Source organism: Sinocyclocheilus rhinocerous, unplaced genomic scaffold (genome assembly GCF_001515625.1).
Source record: "Sinocyclocheilus rhinocerous isolate Xijiao unplaced genomic scaffold, SAMN03320098_v1.1 scaffold499, whole genome shotgun sequence".
Lineage (NCBI taxonomy): Eukaryota > Metazoa > Chordata > Actinopteri > Cypriniformes > Cyprinidae > Sinocyclocheilus > Sinocyclocheilus rhinocerous.
This window is the reverse complement of record NW_015637156.1, coordinates 726,763-744,476: the sequence shown is the minus strand read 5'-3', so window position 1 is coordinate 744,476 and position 17,714 is coordinate 726,763. Positions and strand designations below refer to the sequence as shown.

The window sequence follows — 17,714 nt, the reverse complement described above, 5'->3', positions numbered from 1 at the left end:
ACCATTTGAGGGTTTGTAAAAAAAAAAATACTCACTGACCAGTATTGCTTTCATTTCCCAACCAATTCTATACAATTACCGGTAATTATTTATTTCAGAAACTGTAGTTTTTTCTTAATTGTTATAAGTGATATATGCTTTTTAAAGTCTACATTTAGTGAATGACAGTAAAAACAAAAATCAAATGTAATCAAAGTTTAATTTTAAGGAGATCATTTGCATTTTATTATAGGAGTGCATTTGTCATATGTAAACAGATTACACCAGATAACAGATTATGTTATATTCCATATTAAAGGGACAGTTCGCTCAAAAATAATTCCTCAGATATAACCATCTGAAATTGGATATTAAGACACTGGGAGACAGACTAGTGCTACAGCGACAAGGTATATATATATATATATATATATAAATATTTTGTTCCCCGTATGTTTTATTTTTTGCAAAAAAAAAAAAAAAAAAAAAAAAAAAGAGTTGGGTGGAAATACACACGTCTTGAAAATTACTATATACTGAGAAGTCTAGCAGCAAAGAGCGATTGTTGTTTTTACATGTCACATGTGATACTGCATGAAATCAGATTATCATCAGGTCATTTGGCTCAGACTACTACCATACTATCACCATTTACCACCATTTCCTCAATGTATGCCATCCTTGGCAGAAAAAAAAAAACTTGTATGATGCAGCATTCTTTGAGAGACCGTACCCTTATCCAAGCATTTCATTCACATCTTCACACAATTAAAAATACACCAGTCTAGTCACGTTGAATCAGACGTTCCAGTTAGCTAAGCTGAGATACTTCATAGAAGTAAGCTCCCAACATCTTGGTGCCCTGAATATAGTTGGATCTGTCAAGGCAAAAAAGGGGGAAGATATTGAAAAACAAAATGTAAAAGATTGCCATTAACATTTTCAAGCATCCCAAGAGCATCTCATCTATCAGATAAGAAGGTCTCATAAATAAAATTGGCCTATGAGAGCAATGATTACCTGCTATCATATGCATTTGCAGTTTCGTAGCCACACCTAAATAACAAGACATAGCTATGCGTAAAAATTACCTGTTGAGTTTCTCGTTTTGTGAGTGAGCCCCGTCGTCAGAAGAACCGACAGGCAGAAGCATGACATTCTGGCCGGTTGCTTCTTGGAAGGTTAGAGTCACCGGGATACTTCCTCCCTCACGGGTCAGATCAGGCTCCACGCCAAATACTAACATCAGGGAAAGATACAGAATTACATTAAACCACAAATAAATTGTGTTTAGAAGGAATTAGAAGGAAAAAGGCCACATTGTTGCTTTGACAAGACAGACTCATCAAGGCAAAATCAGTAAAAAGTCAAATATGTCGTGTATTTCGTTGGACGACATAAATGTTTCTCATTACACTGCGGTGTACATGAGCTCTATGTCAGAGAAAAGAGAGTGCGAGAAAGCACAGCTGGTATCAGTGTATCGATGCTGCGAGAAAAGCGTATTAAAACCGTTATTATGCATCGGTAGTTGATGCATTTAAATATCTATGGTCTTTATTGAAATCAATATGAAAATTAGTTTAAAATGTATATGAATGAATGAGGGAAAGTGTTTTAGATGCAGTAAATTCAGACATTCCTTCGTGTTTTTTTTAACTATTTTTCTTCTGGTATTCTGGTAACTTCTGGTGTTTCATGTCAATGTAGACTGGAATTACATGAGCAGTCTTATATCTACAGTCATACCATATGTTGTGTCTTACCAGTCTTCATGGCCTTTCTGCCAGCCATGTAGTGAGGATGGTTAAAGTCAGACACCCAGGCCTTGGCTCCATGTCCCATGTACACTTTCAGTTTGTTGGGAGTTTGCAATTCTGCAAATTTCTTCTCCACATGGGTAATTACCTATAAGATAAGCTGCACATGTGAGCACAAGCACGTCTGTAGCACAAGGTATGTAGATGACTCTTTGAGGTTGGATAAGATAAAATAACTTCAAACCTGTTTCTCCACTACTTTGGGATCCATATCAGGGACCAGGCGGATAGAGAACTTGCCAATGACCTTGCGGGGAATGACAGTTTTGGCTCCTCCCTCAGAGAAAGCTCCCTCTATGCCATGCAAAGAAAGGGATGGGAATCTCCAACGATGCATCAGAATTTGCTCCTGCACAATAAACCAATATATTATTTGGCTTAATATACATATCATTGAACATAAAACATGAATTTATATAAATGTCAGCAGCATTATTAAAAATGCCCATTTTTGAAACATGCTCGTTTAAAAAAAAAAATCGTATCATTATTACAATAGTTTATAATAAATCATTTTAATCAATTAACACCCCTATTTGAGTCAGTGTTATTTTACTATCATTAACATACTATTATTTTTTTGGTTATTATTCGGAATTACATTTTATTTTTATCTTTTTTGTTTTCATTTTAATTTGAGTTAATTCAATACATTTTGTTCTGTGTTTATCATTTTTATATTTCCATATATTTTTTAGTTTATTTAGCTTTAGTTATTTTAGTACTTCAATTTAAGCTAAACGAAAATGGGAAATGTTGCCTTGGCAATTAGCTGAAATAAAATAAGTGTAAGTTTATATACTGGAGAGTTCCTGTCACAGGGAACAAAAGGTAAGAGACAAGCATATTTCCAATGACACACTGCCACAACAAGCTTCATATGGTTAAAATGTTGGTGCTTTTAGTCAGCATTTAGTCATTTGATATCCACATAGAAGTTGTGGGTATTATTCAAATGTGAAGAGTTCATTTGCAAAAACCCATAACTTTTATTTTTTTCAGAAATCATGTTTTTTTTTATTGCGCATTCCAAGTAATATCAATCAAACTGCAGTTGGGTTGTTTTGATTAGGTAATAATAACTGAAACAAATACAGGAAATTTACAAAATTAAAGTTCATTGAAAGTATGTTTTTTTTAAAATATTAAAAGTTTGTTTTATAGCAAAAGCAGATAAATCCAACAGTCGTTTTTTTTTGGCAAAAGCAGAGAACTCCACATTTCATGTTTTAGAGTTTTAAAAAAAGCACTCGTTTAATCTTTGTAATCTCCTCAGATGACAAGATGCCTGACAAACGTTGTTGTTGTTGTGATCATAAACTGTATGGATGTGATTACACGCAATACACTGAGATTTTCCCTCACCACTGTAACGCGCTGCTTCTTATCGGTTTCTGTTCAAAAACAACAAGGGCGCTTGTCGGCTTCTGCAGTAAAGTGTGAACTCAGCTCATTTTTTTTAAAGTGGCGTTTATCGGTTTTTGCAAATGAACTCTATATATATATTCTGTATATATACACATTTTATTTGTTTATTTTATTTCAAGTAGGAATTTTTATGGTTTTAGTTTAAGTTAATAATAAAAATAGCCCTGACTTGAATCAACAGAAACATAAAATTACATCAGCGGACACTGAAAATGTGAAAAGACAGGAGGGGGGATCTACCTTTGTGTCATGCAGCAGTTTGCCTGCTCCAACATCTTTGGCGTATTCTTCCATGTCAAACTCGATCTTTTCGTAGAGCTTCTTCTCTTCATCAGTCAGTTTAGCCACATGGTCGTATATCCCTGGTACTACAATTTTCCCCTTGTTATCCACCAAAGAGCCTAAAATTACAAAATACTTTCAAAGCACAGCAAAAGCAATAATGGTACATAAACACTTTCAAAGCACAGCAAAAGCAATAATGGTACATAAACAAACACCAATAATTTTTTTTATGGTTCATCATTGCGAGTTGAGCTAATCAAGAGGAAATCATTGACAACTGCTCAAAACTGACAGGTAACTTAAGGTCAACAAAAGACAGATATCCCAGTGTAATCAAACACAACCAAGGAAATCCCTGTCATACATTTTTATGACCAACCTACCGACCCTCTTTCTACCTAAGGAATATGTAGACATCAGTCTCACCCATCAGAGCTATGAGGTCAGTCATGGCCTCATGAACGGATCCTCCAAACACGCCAGAGTGAAGATCTTTATCACAGCATTTCACCTGAAAGCATATGACTTGCTCTTGTTAATCAGATATGAGAAAAATCTCAACACGTTGCCTTTGCGAAGATCTAATGCTTTCTTTCATTAAAGAATGTTTAAGTAACATTACATTGTTTTATAATATAATTTATAATTGTATAACCGCTATATGCATACTGCTAGTATGTATACACATGAAGTCAGAGTTTAACTTTAAATACCACTGCTTAACCACTGCTACAAATCTTAAGTTTCTTTTGACATTAAAGTAACAAAATAGCTCCTACCTCAACAAAGAAGTAGCAGATTCCTCTCAGGCCGTAGGTAATGCAGGGCTTGGTCTTCCCCAGCCAGTAGTTGTCAGAAATGCAGACGTAGTCCACATCCTTAAAGAAAGAGTCTTTGCGAGAGAAAACCAGCTCGTCCAATCCTTCTGATCCAGACTCCTCCATTCCCTCAAAGCAGAACTTTATATTGATGGGCAGTTCCTGTGATCAAGTACATTTAGTTTTTAGTGCAAAATTCCATTAAATGAAAGACTTTACATAGTGTTTTTTCAGTCAATATAAATCTATAGATCAGTTCCTATAAATTGTGAAAATGCGTATTTCTTTAGAAACCAAACATTTTATTATTCTAAAACTTGTCATAAAGGACAAGTATTCTATTAGTGTTTGTCATGCATCATAGAAACACTGCATAACATTACAATTAAGCTTACAGTTAATTAAATTAGAGCTAATTAAATTAGCTTGACAAAAGACTTTTAAAATGATCAAAGATCATGAAACAACCTTTGCACTGTTCTGCTGTCTGTAAACGAGGAACTTTAAAAGCAGTGACAGTTCACTCAGGAGATAATGATTGAGAAACTGAGGTAATTGCTGGATAAGGGGAGGAATGTATGCGATGCAAATTGATTTAACACAATGATATGCAGTGTTGGCCTCAGTTGTTCCTCAGTTTCAGTCACACTAGGTGCACATACAACTGCAATTTTTAATTTACATTCCGTATTGTTTAAATTTAAAGTTACTTTAACCAGATTAAGTAAAGCAGGCAATGCTAAACATCTAGCATCTTAACCCACTGATATGGTTATACTGTTTGAAATACTTGAGGACTTTGCACTGGTGTTACAGGCTTAATAAGTAAGCAGAAAGTATCATTGGGAAGAAAGTACAGTGTTTGCACCTGTCCAATCTTCTGATAGGCCTCAATGATGTTGAACCAGGCTAACACAGGGCCTTTATCATCCGTAGATCCACGTCCGTACATTTTACCTAAGGACAATTAAATGAAGCATGAGCCACAGTCAAATAAAATGTCATAAACTGTAATGATTATAAAGCATTTCTATCTACAATCTCAGTTCAGCAAGCATTTTACAGTACATATCAAAGTGCATATAAAGCCCTCACAGATGCATGGCCTTGGTATTAATTTAGCAAAACTATAACTTTATGCCAGTTGTAATAGATTGCTAGTGAATTACTACACAAAAAAGACCATTTTAGAGAATCTTGAAATTTGAACCTAGTTGTGAAATTTCAGAACTGGTGAAATTTTGTCAAAAAAAGGAAACATAAATAGATTAAGGAGGTACATTTGACAGATCTGAATGTGCTATATAAAACAAGAAATATTAACAGTTTTAATGATATGCAAATCTAAAATTAAAAAAAATTGTTTAAGAAGAATATACATTTGTCCCAGCTTAAAAAAAAACCTTATGGGAATCAGCTGACAGGTCACAAGGCTATGCGTCAGATCTATCTCAGCAAAAAGAGACAATAGGATTTGTCTTGAAATCTCTTTGGGCTGGAGGGACACAAATGTAACATGCTGAGTCGGTGAGATTTCTTCCTTTTTTGTGTCAACAGCCACATGCAAGCAGGACTGGGAAAAAAACTATTTAAAAAAATGCTAGTGGTGACTAATTTTAGCCAAATCAAATGTGAAATATTACCTGGAGGGAGCACTGCTTGCAGAGTATTGCACAAGAAGCAAATCAATTGTAAAACCTCATTTGGTCTTAACAGGTTTCTTCCATACACTCAAAGGCTTCATTAAGTCAAGTCAAGTCAAGTCACCTTTATTTATATAGCGCTTTTAACAATACAGATTGTGTCAAAGCAACTGAACAGCATTAATTAGGAAAATAGTGTGTCAATAATGCAAAATGACAATAGTAAACACTAATTTTAATAAATTGATGCTAGCATCAGTCTCCTCAACCCCAAGAGAACGCTACTGTACACCTTTTTTTTTTTTTTTAAACAATGACTTGTGCGTGCACACTCATACCATCTTTTTCCACCAGAGTGAAGGGCGGTGAGTCCCAGCCATCCTCAATGTTGGCTGGCTGCACATCCAAGTGCCCGTAAATGCACACAGTCTTCTTGCCTGGGTCTGAGCCAAGTCTACCCAGAATTACTGGAGGAAGAGGGATCTCTTCACCACCTGGCAACTAAATTAAAACAAGAAAAAGGCAATGCATGAAAAATTTAAAATTATGTCTGAGTGTCAACTTTTTCTCAAGACATAGGAACCATCTTCTTCACAATTTCTCAGAAAAACAACAGCATATTTGGAACAACATCGGATAATGATAATATTGTGTGGAACCACTAATTTAGGCATATAACCGTTCACTTTCACCTGATCCTTAGTTTAGCACATTTAAAAGCATAACTACACAACCGCAATCCTGAAGGCATGTGACACATGCAGTCACATGGTCAACCACAAAAATGACCAAGCAGGAAGCAGCCTGTGATGTTTGCGCTAAAGGCTGTTATAATCACTAAAAATTCCAAAGCCAGACATCAAAAGAAAAATTCCAATTCCATGACAGGACATTCATATTAACTGTGTTTTTCAAAGAAAAATTAAACACCTTCTGCATGCCGATGTCAACCATCTCCACAGTTCCCCCCAGTCTCTCAATGTCTTTGGCTGCCATCTCCATCATCTTCTTGATTTCTCCTCGTTTCTCTGGCCAGGCAGACACACTCTGTACAGCAACCCATTGTGCCAGGCGCTTCAAACACAAGGTGTTCACATTTCCGTTAGAAAATATATTCATGTCAAGTAACAGTAAAGTCATCAAACGTTTTCAATAACACACATGAAAATATATAAATAAAAAAACAGGAGAATTCAAATAAAATCTTAACTATCTACTACTTAGCTAAAAGTATACACATTTTCCAAGTTTTGGCTATATAAGATAATACAATGTAGTAAAGATAATCTCAGTACCTCAACATACTCGTCCTGGTGCTCGTCGACGTATTTGAAGAGAGTTGGAAGGCAAGACATTGCTGCACAGTGATCCAATCACGCAGTGACAGAAGAACTGACCTAAAAGAAAGGAAAATTGACGTGTAATGAAAGTTTTTGTCGTTCAGAAAGGAAAAGAAACTCCTCCCAACTCTGTAACTGCTGACAATAACATATTCCCCATATCAGTGTAGAAGAGCTGAGAGACGTTGCGCTGGCTATACAGCTATATAACAGGATACAATGTAACATTACCTGTTGTTTAAAAATATGTAACACACAAACGTCTTTTTGACAATGTCAATCTCAACCAACGTTTTAACCTTATTATTGATAATAATAAAAAAAAATATTTCGCTTACTAGTAAACCTCCTTAGTAGCATAAGTCGTTCACCGAAATTCATTAAATGCTAGCTTGCAATGGCTAACAACTGCATACTTACGGAGCAAAAACAGTTTAGCGTCTTGAAGTTAACTAAAATTGAACTGCTTTGTATCTCTTTAGAACAGTGGTGTGTGTGAAGAACGCCATCAGCAGCATCTCATGTGTTCAGACAAGATTAATGGCTTTCAAAATAAAGGTCAAAGCTTAAGCAGCACTTGAAATGTATGAATGTCACTGCATTAAACAATAATAAATGAAACCAAGCGGTATTTCTTACTTTTCAAAAAAAACTTTTCACAAAAAGTTTTAAAACTTTAGCCTTATTTACATTTTTAAATAAGGCCTCATATGGCCTCAGCAACAATGTTGCCTTTGGTTGACATCAACCCAACAATTAAATCTTTCCATTAAAAACGATATTTGATGCAGTTTATTTTCAAATTACATTTATATTCTAATTAAATTCAGATATGGACTGCAATCAATTCTGCATTTATGTATTGGGAGAAATTGACAAGGTAAATGCATTTTGACTAGTTATTGTTAAGCATTCACAGCAAAGTTGCTGGCCTATTATTCTTGTAATCATCCCTTTAAACCACATATACAGCTGACCTCACCTGAAAAGTGAAACCTCAAATTAGAAAACAGTCATGAAAGAATTTAATATTGACTGTTGACAAGGCATTGGTTTATTATTATTATTAGTCATTATCATCAGTTTTTTTTAAAGGGGCAAACTTCAGGTAACCATTTACAAATGTGCAGAGCAAATGCAAGCATGTTTAAACATCTTTAGACATTATAGAAGCAAATTAAGATGACATGATCACTTATACATACGTACAATTTAATAGTTGTAAGGCAATATTAAAGTTCAAGACAAACATTGCAGCATAAACACTAGCTAGAGTCAAGGACAGGGACAAATAATTGCTGTTGCGCAGAAGCACACGTGTATTACTCTTACTGGAATCAAAGTTTTTAAAACTTAAAGTATGACTGATTCCAATACAACAAGCGATGTATTGAGAAAGTGGTTCAGCAATTATTATATTTTTAGACATTATTAGACAGATGAATAGATTAGAATTAATGTTAGACCCGGTTTAATTTATAATTTATATTAATCATAAATATATACATAAATAATCATATATGTCATATACAATTTGGCATTTTAAAGTTTAAACGCTGCTAAATTAATTAGATTAAAAAAATGGGACAAATAATTACATAATAATGTAGTCCTAATTTAAGCAATTGAATAAAAAAAAATCATCCCATTCAGGTAACAGCTGCAGAACTGTCAACGAAAGACTAATAATAATTAATAATTATAAATAATCAAATTTAAAATAGCAATATTAATGTATTCTGTTGCAAGTTTACATACATGAGCATGTTTTCTCATGGTTTATTGTTGAGCTATGAGTTCCTCACTGATTATTTGTGTCCTTGGAGTTTTTTTTTATGGGGGGAGGGGTTGTGAATGGGTGTCCCTTATTTTACCTAGCTGAAAGTGGCAACCCTATGGGTGTTAGGAAAGTAATTTCTGGAACAGTTGTAAGTCTATAAACAACAAACAAACACTACATGAGCATCAGTCACAGCTGTTTGTTTAATTTGAGGAATTGTGGCCGTTTTAACAACCTGAGTCAACTGTCAGTTTTAATTGTTTCAGTTGTAGTTACAACTGGTACATAAGGAACGGATGGCATATCAAGAGAATCCCCATCCAAAGCCAACTGCATTTCCAGTCTAAGTATCTACTGGGGAAATGGTTTCAGATTGTGTATCTTCGTCTGACATGGATGTTAGGAAAGTAATTTCTGTAACAGTTGTAAGGCTAGATGCAACTTCTACACGGGCATCAGTCACAGCTGTTTGTTTATTTTGAGGAATTGTGGTGGATCCAACAACCTGAATTGACTGTAGGCTATCAGTTGTTTCAGTTGTAGTTACAACTGGTAGGTATGGAACTGATAGGATATCTGAAAAACCCCATCCAATGCCAAATATATAAATATCGTTACTGCCAGTGTAAGTATCAGCTGGGAGAGTGGCTCCAGGAGTTATTTCGTTACTTGACATGGGTGCTACAGAAGCCATTTCTGCAACGTCACTAGTTTCAACAACAATAGCAGTTTCAGAAGATAGTGTAGAGACAGACATGGTTTCAGCTGAGGTTGTTGCTTCAGCTATTGTCATTGCAGGTGTAGACCTTTCCAGTACAATTCCTGTTGTGGGAACTGGTGTAGTTATGTCCAATACATTACCTACTGACGGTGAAGTTTCAAATGTCATCATCTCAGTAGATGTTGCTGATGGGGAAGGAGCAACTGTGGTTTTAACAGATGTTGTGGTGACAGACTTAATTTCATCTGAAGTTGGTACCACAGTAGTTGTCAATGCAGGTGTGGATTTCCACAATACAATGTCTGCTTTGCTATCTGAAGGAGTTGTTCTAGATGTTTTTGCATCAGTGGAAGTGAGTTCTGGAGAAGTGCCTTCCATAAGACTGGTGCTCTCCGCACCTGTTGTGGAGACCATCAAAGTAGCTGGTAAAGTACAGTATAGTGTTAATTTCTGCTGTGATGGGCGACTGAACAGGTGTTGTCGAGATGGACACAGACTTGGATGTAGTTGCTGATATCTCAGGAGAAGATGGTATTTCAGCAGTTATTGCAGCTGTAGATGTTTCCAATCCAGTAGCTGTGGTGCCAACTAAAGGAGTTTTTTCAGTACTCTTTGTGTAAGTGGAAATGGCTTCTACTGCCACAGGTATAGACGTTTTAACTTGTGATGTAGAGATAGGAATAATCTTAGCTGTTGTTGCCACTTCACCAGTTGTCACAAGTTGCGTGGAAATAGCTTCTGAAGTAGTGATAATTCCCATAGGGGATGTGGAGATTGATGTCATCTCTGATGCTCCAGCCCTTGTCATGGTTGTGGAAGAAGTTTCAACAGGGGTTGTGGAGACAAAGGTAGTTTCAGGTGGGATTGGTACTTCAGGAGCTGTTGAAAATGGTGTTGTGGAGACAGATGTAGTTTCAGCTGAGGTTGGTGAAACTGTCACGTCAGATGTGGACATTTCCAAAGCAATTCCTGATGCCATCCCTTTAGCTGAAGTGGCTTCTATTAAATTAGTTTTAGTAAGTGTTGTGGGGACAGATAACACTTTGGCAGATGTTGAAGCTTCATCAATAGTTTTTGCAGGTGTTGTTGTATCCAATACAATACCTACTGATGGTGCTGTTCCAAATGTTATTCTCTCAGTAGATGTTGCTGATGGGGAAGAAACAACTTGTTTTAACAGATGACGTTGGAACCACAGTAGTTGCCAATGCAGGTGTGGATTTCCCCAGTACAACATCTGCTGTGCTATCTGAAGTTGTTCTAGATGTTCCATCAATGGAAGTGAGAAGTGGCTTCCATAGGGCTGGTGCTTACAACATTTGTTGTTGAGACCATCAAAGTGTTTGGTAAAGTACTGCCAATTTCTGCTGTGATGGGCGACTAAACGGGTGTTGTGGAGATGGACATAGACTTGGCTATAGTTTCTAATCATTCAGGAGATGATGGTGCTTCAGCAGTTATTGCAGCTGTAGATGTTTCCAATCCAGTAGCTGTGGTGCTAACTAAAGGAGTTTCGGTACTCTTTCTGTAAGTGAAAGTGGCTTCTATTGTCACAGGTATGGAAGTCTCAACATGAGATGTGGAAAAAGGAACCGTCTTAGCTGCTATGAAACTAGTTATTAAACTGCTATTAAACAACTAAAGGAGTTTTTCAGTATTCTTTTCATGAGTGAACGTGCCTTATACTGCCACAGGTATGGTTGTTTTCACATGTGATGTAGAGAAAGGAATCATCTTGTCACAGGTTGCATGGAAATGGCTTCCGAAATAGTGCTAGTTCCCATTGGGGATGTGGAGATGGATGTCATCTCAGAAAACAATGCTTTAGCACTTGTAATTCCTCTTGTGCCAACTGAGGGTGTTGTAAATCTAGATGCAAATTCTACATGCATTTCAGTCACAGCTGTAACTAGTTATTAAACTGCTATTAAACAACTAAAGGAGTTTTTCAGTATTCTTTTCATGAGTGAACGTGCCTTATACTGCCACAGGTATGGTTGTTTTCACATGTGATGTAGAGAAAGGAATCATCTTGTCACAGGTTGCATGGAAATGGCTTCCGAAGTAGTGCTAGTTCCCATTGGGGATGTGGAGATGGATGTCATCTCAGAGAACAATGCTTTAGCACTTGTAATTCCTCTTGTGCCAACTGAGGGTGTTGTAAATCTAGATGCAAATTCTACATGCGTTTCAGTCACAGCTGTTTGTTTAATTTGAGGAATTGTGGTGGTTTTAATGACCTGGGTTGACTGTAGGCTGTTTCAGTTGTGGTTACAAATGGAAGGTAAGGAACTGACGAGATGTCTAAGAAACCCCATCCAAAGCCAAATATATCACAATCATTACTGCCAGTATAAGTACCAGCTGGGAGTGTTGTGGAAAAGGAAATTGAAGTAATGGGATCAGATGGATCTTGTATTTGTCTTCTAACAACCCTTTTATAATGCAACTTGTGTTGTACACAGGACCACTACCTGTGCTTTTCCAGTCTTATCAAGGTAATCCAGCTGGAAAGTGCTATCCTGGGAAAACAAGAATCAGTGGTTTATACAAAGTAGTATATCTCAACATAAGTGTTTAAAAACTCAACTGAATATTAAACAAGGTCATACCTCAATCGCTGAGTGCTTAATTTCGACAAACACATTGTGTTGACCTTTCCAAAGAACTGGTGGGGATCCATGCAGAGGTAGACCTTGAGACAATAGATGTTTAGATAACTTTTGTTTGGACATTATAAACATTGTTTCTAAAAAAAAAAAGTATTTAGAACTAGCAGAAATATTACCTAGCTCAACTATATAGCAATATTCTTCATTAACACTGCTTTGAGCGTATATTTTATATTTACTGCAGGCATTATGTTTAAAATACTTATTCTACTATGTTAAATATATATATATATATATATATATATATATATATAAACAATGCGTGTACGTATATATAATATATATCAACAATATGTGTGTGTATATGTATGTGTGTATGGGATAAATATCAAAATATTGTCTTAACTACATTTTGTCATAGCATATATTTACCAGTTTTGTCTCCATACTAGGGTATGGCCTTCGGCTTTTTAGCTGAACATATATTTAATTCTGACATGTTTAATATGGATAGCCCTAATAATTAATGCTGTCATGGTAAATTACAATTTAAAAATACAAACAGCAGAAACACAATCAACACTTATTCATCCATTTAATGTACAGTGACATTTTTAGAAGGACAAAATTATAAAAGACTGGTGGCCACAACTACAACGGTGTAAACACATTTAAATATAAAGTTGAAAATCCAAAACAAGGTCATTTAATAGTCCAAATGACCATATTGCTGAATGCTCAGATCTTGTCCAATGTTGATGAGAAGAAATAAAATCGCAAAGACTAAATAAGAGCACAGAGATCAGTATCTGTATTTGGTTGAGTAATCTTTAGGGGACACTACGAGACCTCGTCCTTTTCTCGCCCCCCTGTAAACAGTCTCAACAATGTCTATCATCTCCTGCTTGTCTTCCATGGTCCAGTTTATCTTGTTGTTGTTACCAGTGCCAAGATCAATCATGATGTGCTTGTTCCTGAGACAGATGAGCAAATGCAGAAATATGTATTAGCATAAATATGCACTGTTAAACTAGTACAACCATTAAGTAAATGTTTACATGACTAATGGTAAATCAGAGCATGTTAAAGGGATAGTTCACCCAAAAATGAAAATTCTGTCATTAATTACTCACCCTCATGTCCTTTCAAACCCGTAAGACATTCATTCATCTTCGGAACACAAATTAAGATATTTTTGATGGAAGCTGAGAGCCGTCTGACTCTGCATAGAAAGCAACGCAACTGAAATGTTCCCAAGTCCAGAAACGTAGCAAGGAGATCTGTAAAATAATCCATGTGACATCAGTGGTTCAACCACAATTATACGAAGCTACGAGAATACTTTTTGTGCGCAAAAGAAAAAAAATAACGATTTTATTCAACAATTCCTCTTCTCCGCATCACCCTGGTGTTATTTTGGAGAATATCCGCTGGACGTAGCAACGTATGCTGTTCTGTGTCAGCTGCCTCACACGGATACGCTGTTTTCGTTCAGATCAAATCACAACAATGTAAGAAACCGATTCAGCGTGACGCAGCTGACACAGAACAGCATAGGTTGTTTAGTCCAGCTGATACTTTCCAAAATGGCGCTACAGGGTGATGCGGAGGAGAATTGTTGAATAAAGTTTTTTTTTTCTTTTGCACACAAAAATTATTCTCGTAGCTTTGTATAATTGCGGATGAACCACTGATGTCACATGGTTCTGTGTCAGCTGCGTCATGCCGGATCTGTTTCCAACGTTGTTGTGATTTGATCTGAACGGAAACAGCGTATCCGTGTGACACAGCTGACACAGAACAGCATACGTTGTTTACATCCAACGGATATTCTCTGGACTTGGTTTCGTTTCTGGACTTGGGAACATTTCAGTTGCGTTGCTGTGTATGCAGGGTCAGACAGAAAAAAAAAATGGCAAAGACTAAATAAGAGCACAGAGATCAGTATCTGTATTTGGTTGAGTAATCTTTAGGGGACACTACGAGACCTCGTCCTTTTCTCGCCCCCCTGTAAACAGTCTCAACAATGTCTATCATCTCCTGCTTGTCTTCCATGGTCCAGTTTATCTTGTTGTTGTTACCAGTGCCAAGATCAATCATGATGTGCTTGTTCCTGAGACAGATGAGCAAATGCAGAAATATGTATTAGCATAAATATGCACTGTTAAACTAGTACAACCATTAAGTAAATGTTTACATGACTAATGGTAAATCAGGAACATTTCAGTTGCGTTGCTGTGTATGCAGGGTCAGACAGCTCTCTGATTCCATCAAAAATATCTTAATTTGTGTTCCGAAGATGAACGAATGTCTTACGGGTTTGAAACGACATGAGGGCGAGTAATTAATGACAGAATTTGCATTTTTGGGTGAACTAACCCTTTAATCCACAATACTAAAGAATTTGTAGAGTTCACCAGTAGGTGGAGACAACTCTACATTCTGTGCTTTTGGGGAAGAAAACAAGCAAGTCGTCTAGAATGTTCCACATACAATACATATTATGCAATTGCACATTTGACAAACTTTACTGACAGCAGCTGTGGCATAGTATCTATACAACAGAAATAATTATATAAAAAGTGAGGAACCGTTACAAAAGACTTGCCACAAGACTGATGTGATACAATCACTTACTAACCTTGTCTGTGCAAAATAACATGCATTTATGTCTATCAAATTTCAACACATTGTTACCAGCCAATAAACCTTTTAACTTAGTCGCAAAAATACAAGACAAGGACTTCCTACCTACAAAAAAGTCAAGAAGGGCTAAAAATATTTTCTATGGCAATTTGCAACAAATGTTATCATTAAAGCTTAAAGCAGCACTATGTAACTTTTTCTGTGTTCAAAATTTGCTAAATGTATAAAATGAGCGAGTACATCATGAATTTGGACTATTGTAGCCTGGTCGGGTCGTCACCGCTGCGGAATAACACATACCTGCGTGAATCGCCATAGACATAAACTTAGAGAAGTAGCTCCGGTTGGAATGTTCTTCCGCGGGATGTGTGCAGTTCTGTTTATTAACCGCTAGAGCGCCAAAAGTTACATAGTGCTGCTTTAACTTGTATCTAGAAACAGAAACAATCGTTTAAGAATGATAAATAAACAACTAAAGCAATAACATTTAAATGCGTAGTAATACGTGGATTATTTTTCTCAAAAGTCTGTGTGTCTTCCAGTCAGTCAATCAGTATATCTGGGATGGCATGAGGGAGAGCAGATGATGGGAGAATTTTCACTTTTGGGTTGAGTACTCCTTTAAATAAAAGATATCCTGACTGGCTTGGCTGAATACAATGGAAAAACTGACTGTCTGTAGTTATTATACTGCTTGAGGACTTACCTGAAAAAGAACATGACTGTGCAAGGATCATATAACTCATACATCTTGTTGAAATCTGGCACTTCTGTGATGTCCACAAGATAAATGACTGCAAAATTCTTCACCTGAGGGAACACGTGATATTAGGCACATAAAACAAACAAAATACATAATTATTCCCAAAACATTGGTGTAATGACAGATCACAAAACATATTCATACACCAAATGCTATCTGATCTGAGGTGTTCACGTTCAGTTCGGTGGTTGAACACTAGGACACTGTAATACCTTTTCGGCGATGCTGTACAACACTTCATCCATCTTCATACACGTAGGGTCCCAATCGTGGCCAAATCGTATAACAATTACACGGTCTTCCTCTGATAAAATAGCCTGGTCCACTTGCCAGCCATTGTGAAGATGAGGGAGCATGTACGACATTTTGATGGATATTCAAACACACTTCTAAAAAGACACATGAGGTTGTCAAATTAATTTGCTTGAGAACCGCACGCACTGGGTTAATAAACTGTTCAAACGTTCTAAAATATGATGATACTAACTGTTTACATTTCACACGTTGGTTTCTCGTTAGCAATTAACGTTAGATCTGAATTCTAGAAAATAATAGCAGGTTTCTTCAGTGAAATATTAGAGCAATGAAAAAGAAAAAAAAACTTTAAATGCAAATGCAATCCTTACCTCACAATTTAAATTAAACTTGTCGTGTAGCTTAGTGTGTTCTGAGTTTATTAGATATATAACAGTTTACTGTTTTAGTACTGCAAGTGCAATGACGGCGGCTAGTGGACAGTGCGTACAGACATCATTATCGCCCTCTGCTGGATTGGAGAAAGCTGCTTCGCTCTGAAGTCTACAAATAGAGATCTTTCAGTCAAATTTACAGATACTTAAATTCAATGTTTAAATTATTAGAATGTATTCAAAGAGTCATTAAAAATTAGATGAATCAGCCTCACTTATTATTTGCCCATAATCACAAACAAATATGCACAGCATATTTGTATTATATTCACTTTTGTATTTATATTACTTGTATTATATTTAAGTATTATGGCTAAATACTTGCTATTTTATTATAATTACCATGTACTCAGCCATTGTGAAATCATTTTAATTGAGAGAATGTGATATGTTTATAATAACTCCAAAAAAAAAATTATAAATGAATGTAAAATTTAAACATTTAAATCTTAAATGCTTTAAAGACCATTTAACATTAACCTCAGAAAGCAAAAAGGTAATTAAAAATGGAAACACTTCAAAGAAATTGTGTCCATGGTCTTCAAATTCAACATTTTAGGTGTATTAATATATGAAGGAAAGTGTATATGAAGAGTTAATTTGCAAAAACAGATAACTGTTTTTAACAATTTTCATTTTGAATTTTCATTTCACATTGTGCATTCCAATTAATCTCAAACTGCAGTTGGGTTATTTTGGTTAGGGTAAAAAATAACTAAAAAAATACAGCTAACTAACACAATAAAACCATGATAACTATAAAAAAAAAAAAACATGGTTTTTGAAATAAATAAAAAAAACTGAGTTATCTGTGTTTGCAAATAAGCTCTTTATATCTTGATATATCAGAGCAGACATGTACATCAGGATTTAAGATGCAGACTTTCCTGTGTACATTTATATACATTTTAACCTAAAATTACAAAATAATAATTCTATGGACACGTAAACGTTAACAACCTATATATTTACTAGTCAAAATCCAGAGGGTTTTTGTAGTCATATATCTTATAACAGAATACTCTTTCAATTTAACTAGCAGCATGAAGAATGTCAGCAAGCAGATGTGTTAAAATATTAAGAACATTTTAGTTCTTTAGATCTTCAAATAAGATCTATGATCACAATAATAAAGTTACATTTATTTTCCCCATTTTTGTACTGTAAATAAATACTAAATACTAGTTTAA

At 35.7% G+C, this 17,714-nt stretch overlaps 2 protein-coding genes across 5 annotated transcripts; both read right to left on the bottom strand.

Annotated features, from left to right (window-relative positions):
• Positions 1 to 457: 457 nt before the first annotated feature.
• Positions 458 to 7,843, bottom strand: cndp2 (carnosine dipeptidase 2). Of its 2 annotated transcripts, none has more exons than XM_016563621.1 (12): positions 7,734 to 7,843; positions 7,269 to 7,370; positions 6,904 to 7,047; positions 6,312 to 6,474; positions 5,199 to 5,287; positions 4,292 to 4,492; positions 3,939 to 4,023; positions 3,468 to 3,628; positions 1,984 to 2,148; positions 1,746 to 1,887; positions 1,071 to 1,218; positions 458 to 857 (listed from the first exon to the last, which is right to left on the bottom strand). In XM_016563621.1, exons 2-12 carry the CDS (start codon positions 7,326 to 7,328, stop codon positions 791 to 793), a joined length of 1,425 nt encoding a protein of 474 aa, XP_016419107.1. In that variant the 5' UTR covers positions 7,329 to 7,370; positions 7,734 to 7,843; the 3' UTR covers positions 458 to 790. The 2 variants fall into 2 exon arrangements, with proteins under 2 accessions (XP_016419107.1, XP_016419108.1); XM_016563622.1 differs by lacking the exon at positions 7,734 to 7,843 and adding an exon at positions 7,652 to 7,729.
• Positions 7,844 to 13,004: 5,161 nt separating this feature from the next.
• Positions 13,005 to 16,573, bottom strand: txnl4a (thioredoxin-like 4A). Of its 3 annotated transcripts, none has more exons than XM_016563619.1 (5): positions 16,462 to 16,573; positions 16,048 to 16,224; positions 15,779 to 15,882; positions 14,328 to 14,539; positions 13,005 to 13,195 (listed from the first exon to the last, which is right to left on the bottom strand). In XM_016563619.1, the coding sequence occupies exons 2-4, from the start codon at positions 16,198 to 16,200 to the stop codon at positions 14,368 to 14,370; spliced, it is 429 nt and encodes a 142-aa protein (XP_016419105.1). In that variant the 5' UTR covers positions 16,201 to 16,224; positions 16,462 to 16,573; the 3' UTR covers positions 13,005 to 13,195; positions 14,328 to 14,367. The 3 variants fall into 3 exon arrangements, with proteins under 3 accessions (XP_016419105.1, XP_016419104.1, XP_016419103.1); XM_016563618.1 differs by lacking the exon at positions 16,462 to 16,573 and adding an exon at positions 16,323 to 16,376 and having other exon boundaries at positions 14,324 to 14,539; XM_016563617.1 differs by lacking the exon at positions 16,462 to 16,573 and adding an exon at positions 16,323 to 16,376.
• Positions 16,574 to 17,714: the final 1,141 nt, after the last annotated feature.

What these genes read in the sequence shown, in the direction of transcription:
- cndp2 (XM_016563621.1), bottom strand. Translation starts at nt 7,328, where the DNA reads ATGTCTTGCCTTCCAACTCTCTTCAAATACGTCGACGAGCACCAGGAC. An exon ending in TTGACATCGGCATGCAGAAG is followed by an intron (nt 6,475 to 6,903) that starts GTGTTTAATTTT and finishes GTTTTAATTTAG; the next exon opens with TTGCCAGGTGGTGAAGAGAT. An exon ending in CAAAACGAGAAACTCAACAG is followed by an intron (nt 858 to 1,070) that starts GTAATTTTTACG and finishes TTGCCTTGACAG; the next exon opens with ATCCAACTATATTCAGGGCA.
- txnl4a (XM_016563619.1), bottom strand. Translation starts at nt 16,200, where the DNA reads ATGTCGTACATGCTCCCTCATCTTCACAATGGCTGGCAAGTGGACCAG. An exon ending in TGTACAGCATCGCCGAAAAG is followed by an intron (nt 15,883 to 16,047) that starts GTATTACAGTGT and finishes GTGTTCCCTCAG; the next exon opens with GTGAAGAATTTTGCAGTCAT. An exon ending in ACAGTCATGTTCTTTTTCAG is followed by an intron (nt 14,540 to 15,778) that starts GTAAGTCCTCAA and finishes CATCTGTCTCAG; the next exon opens with GAACAAGCACATCATGATTG.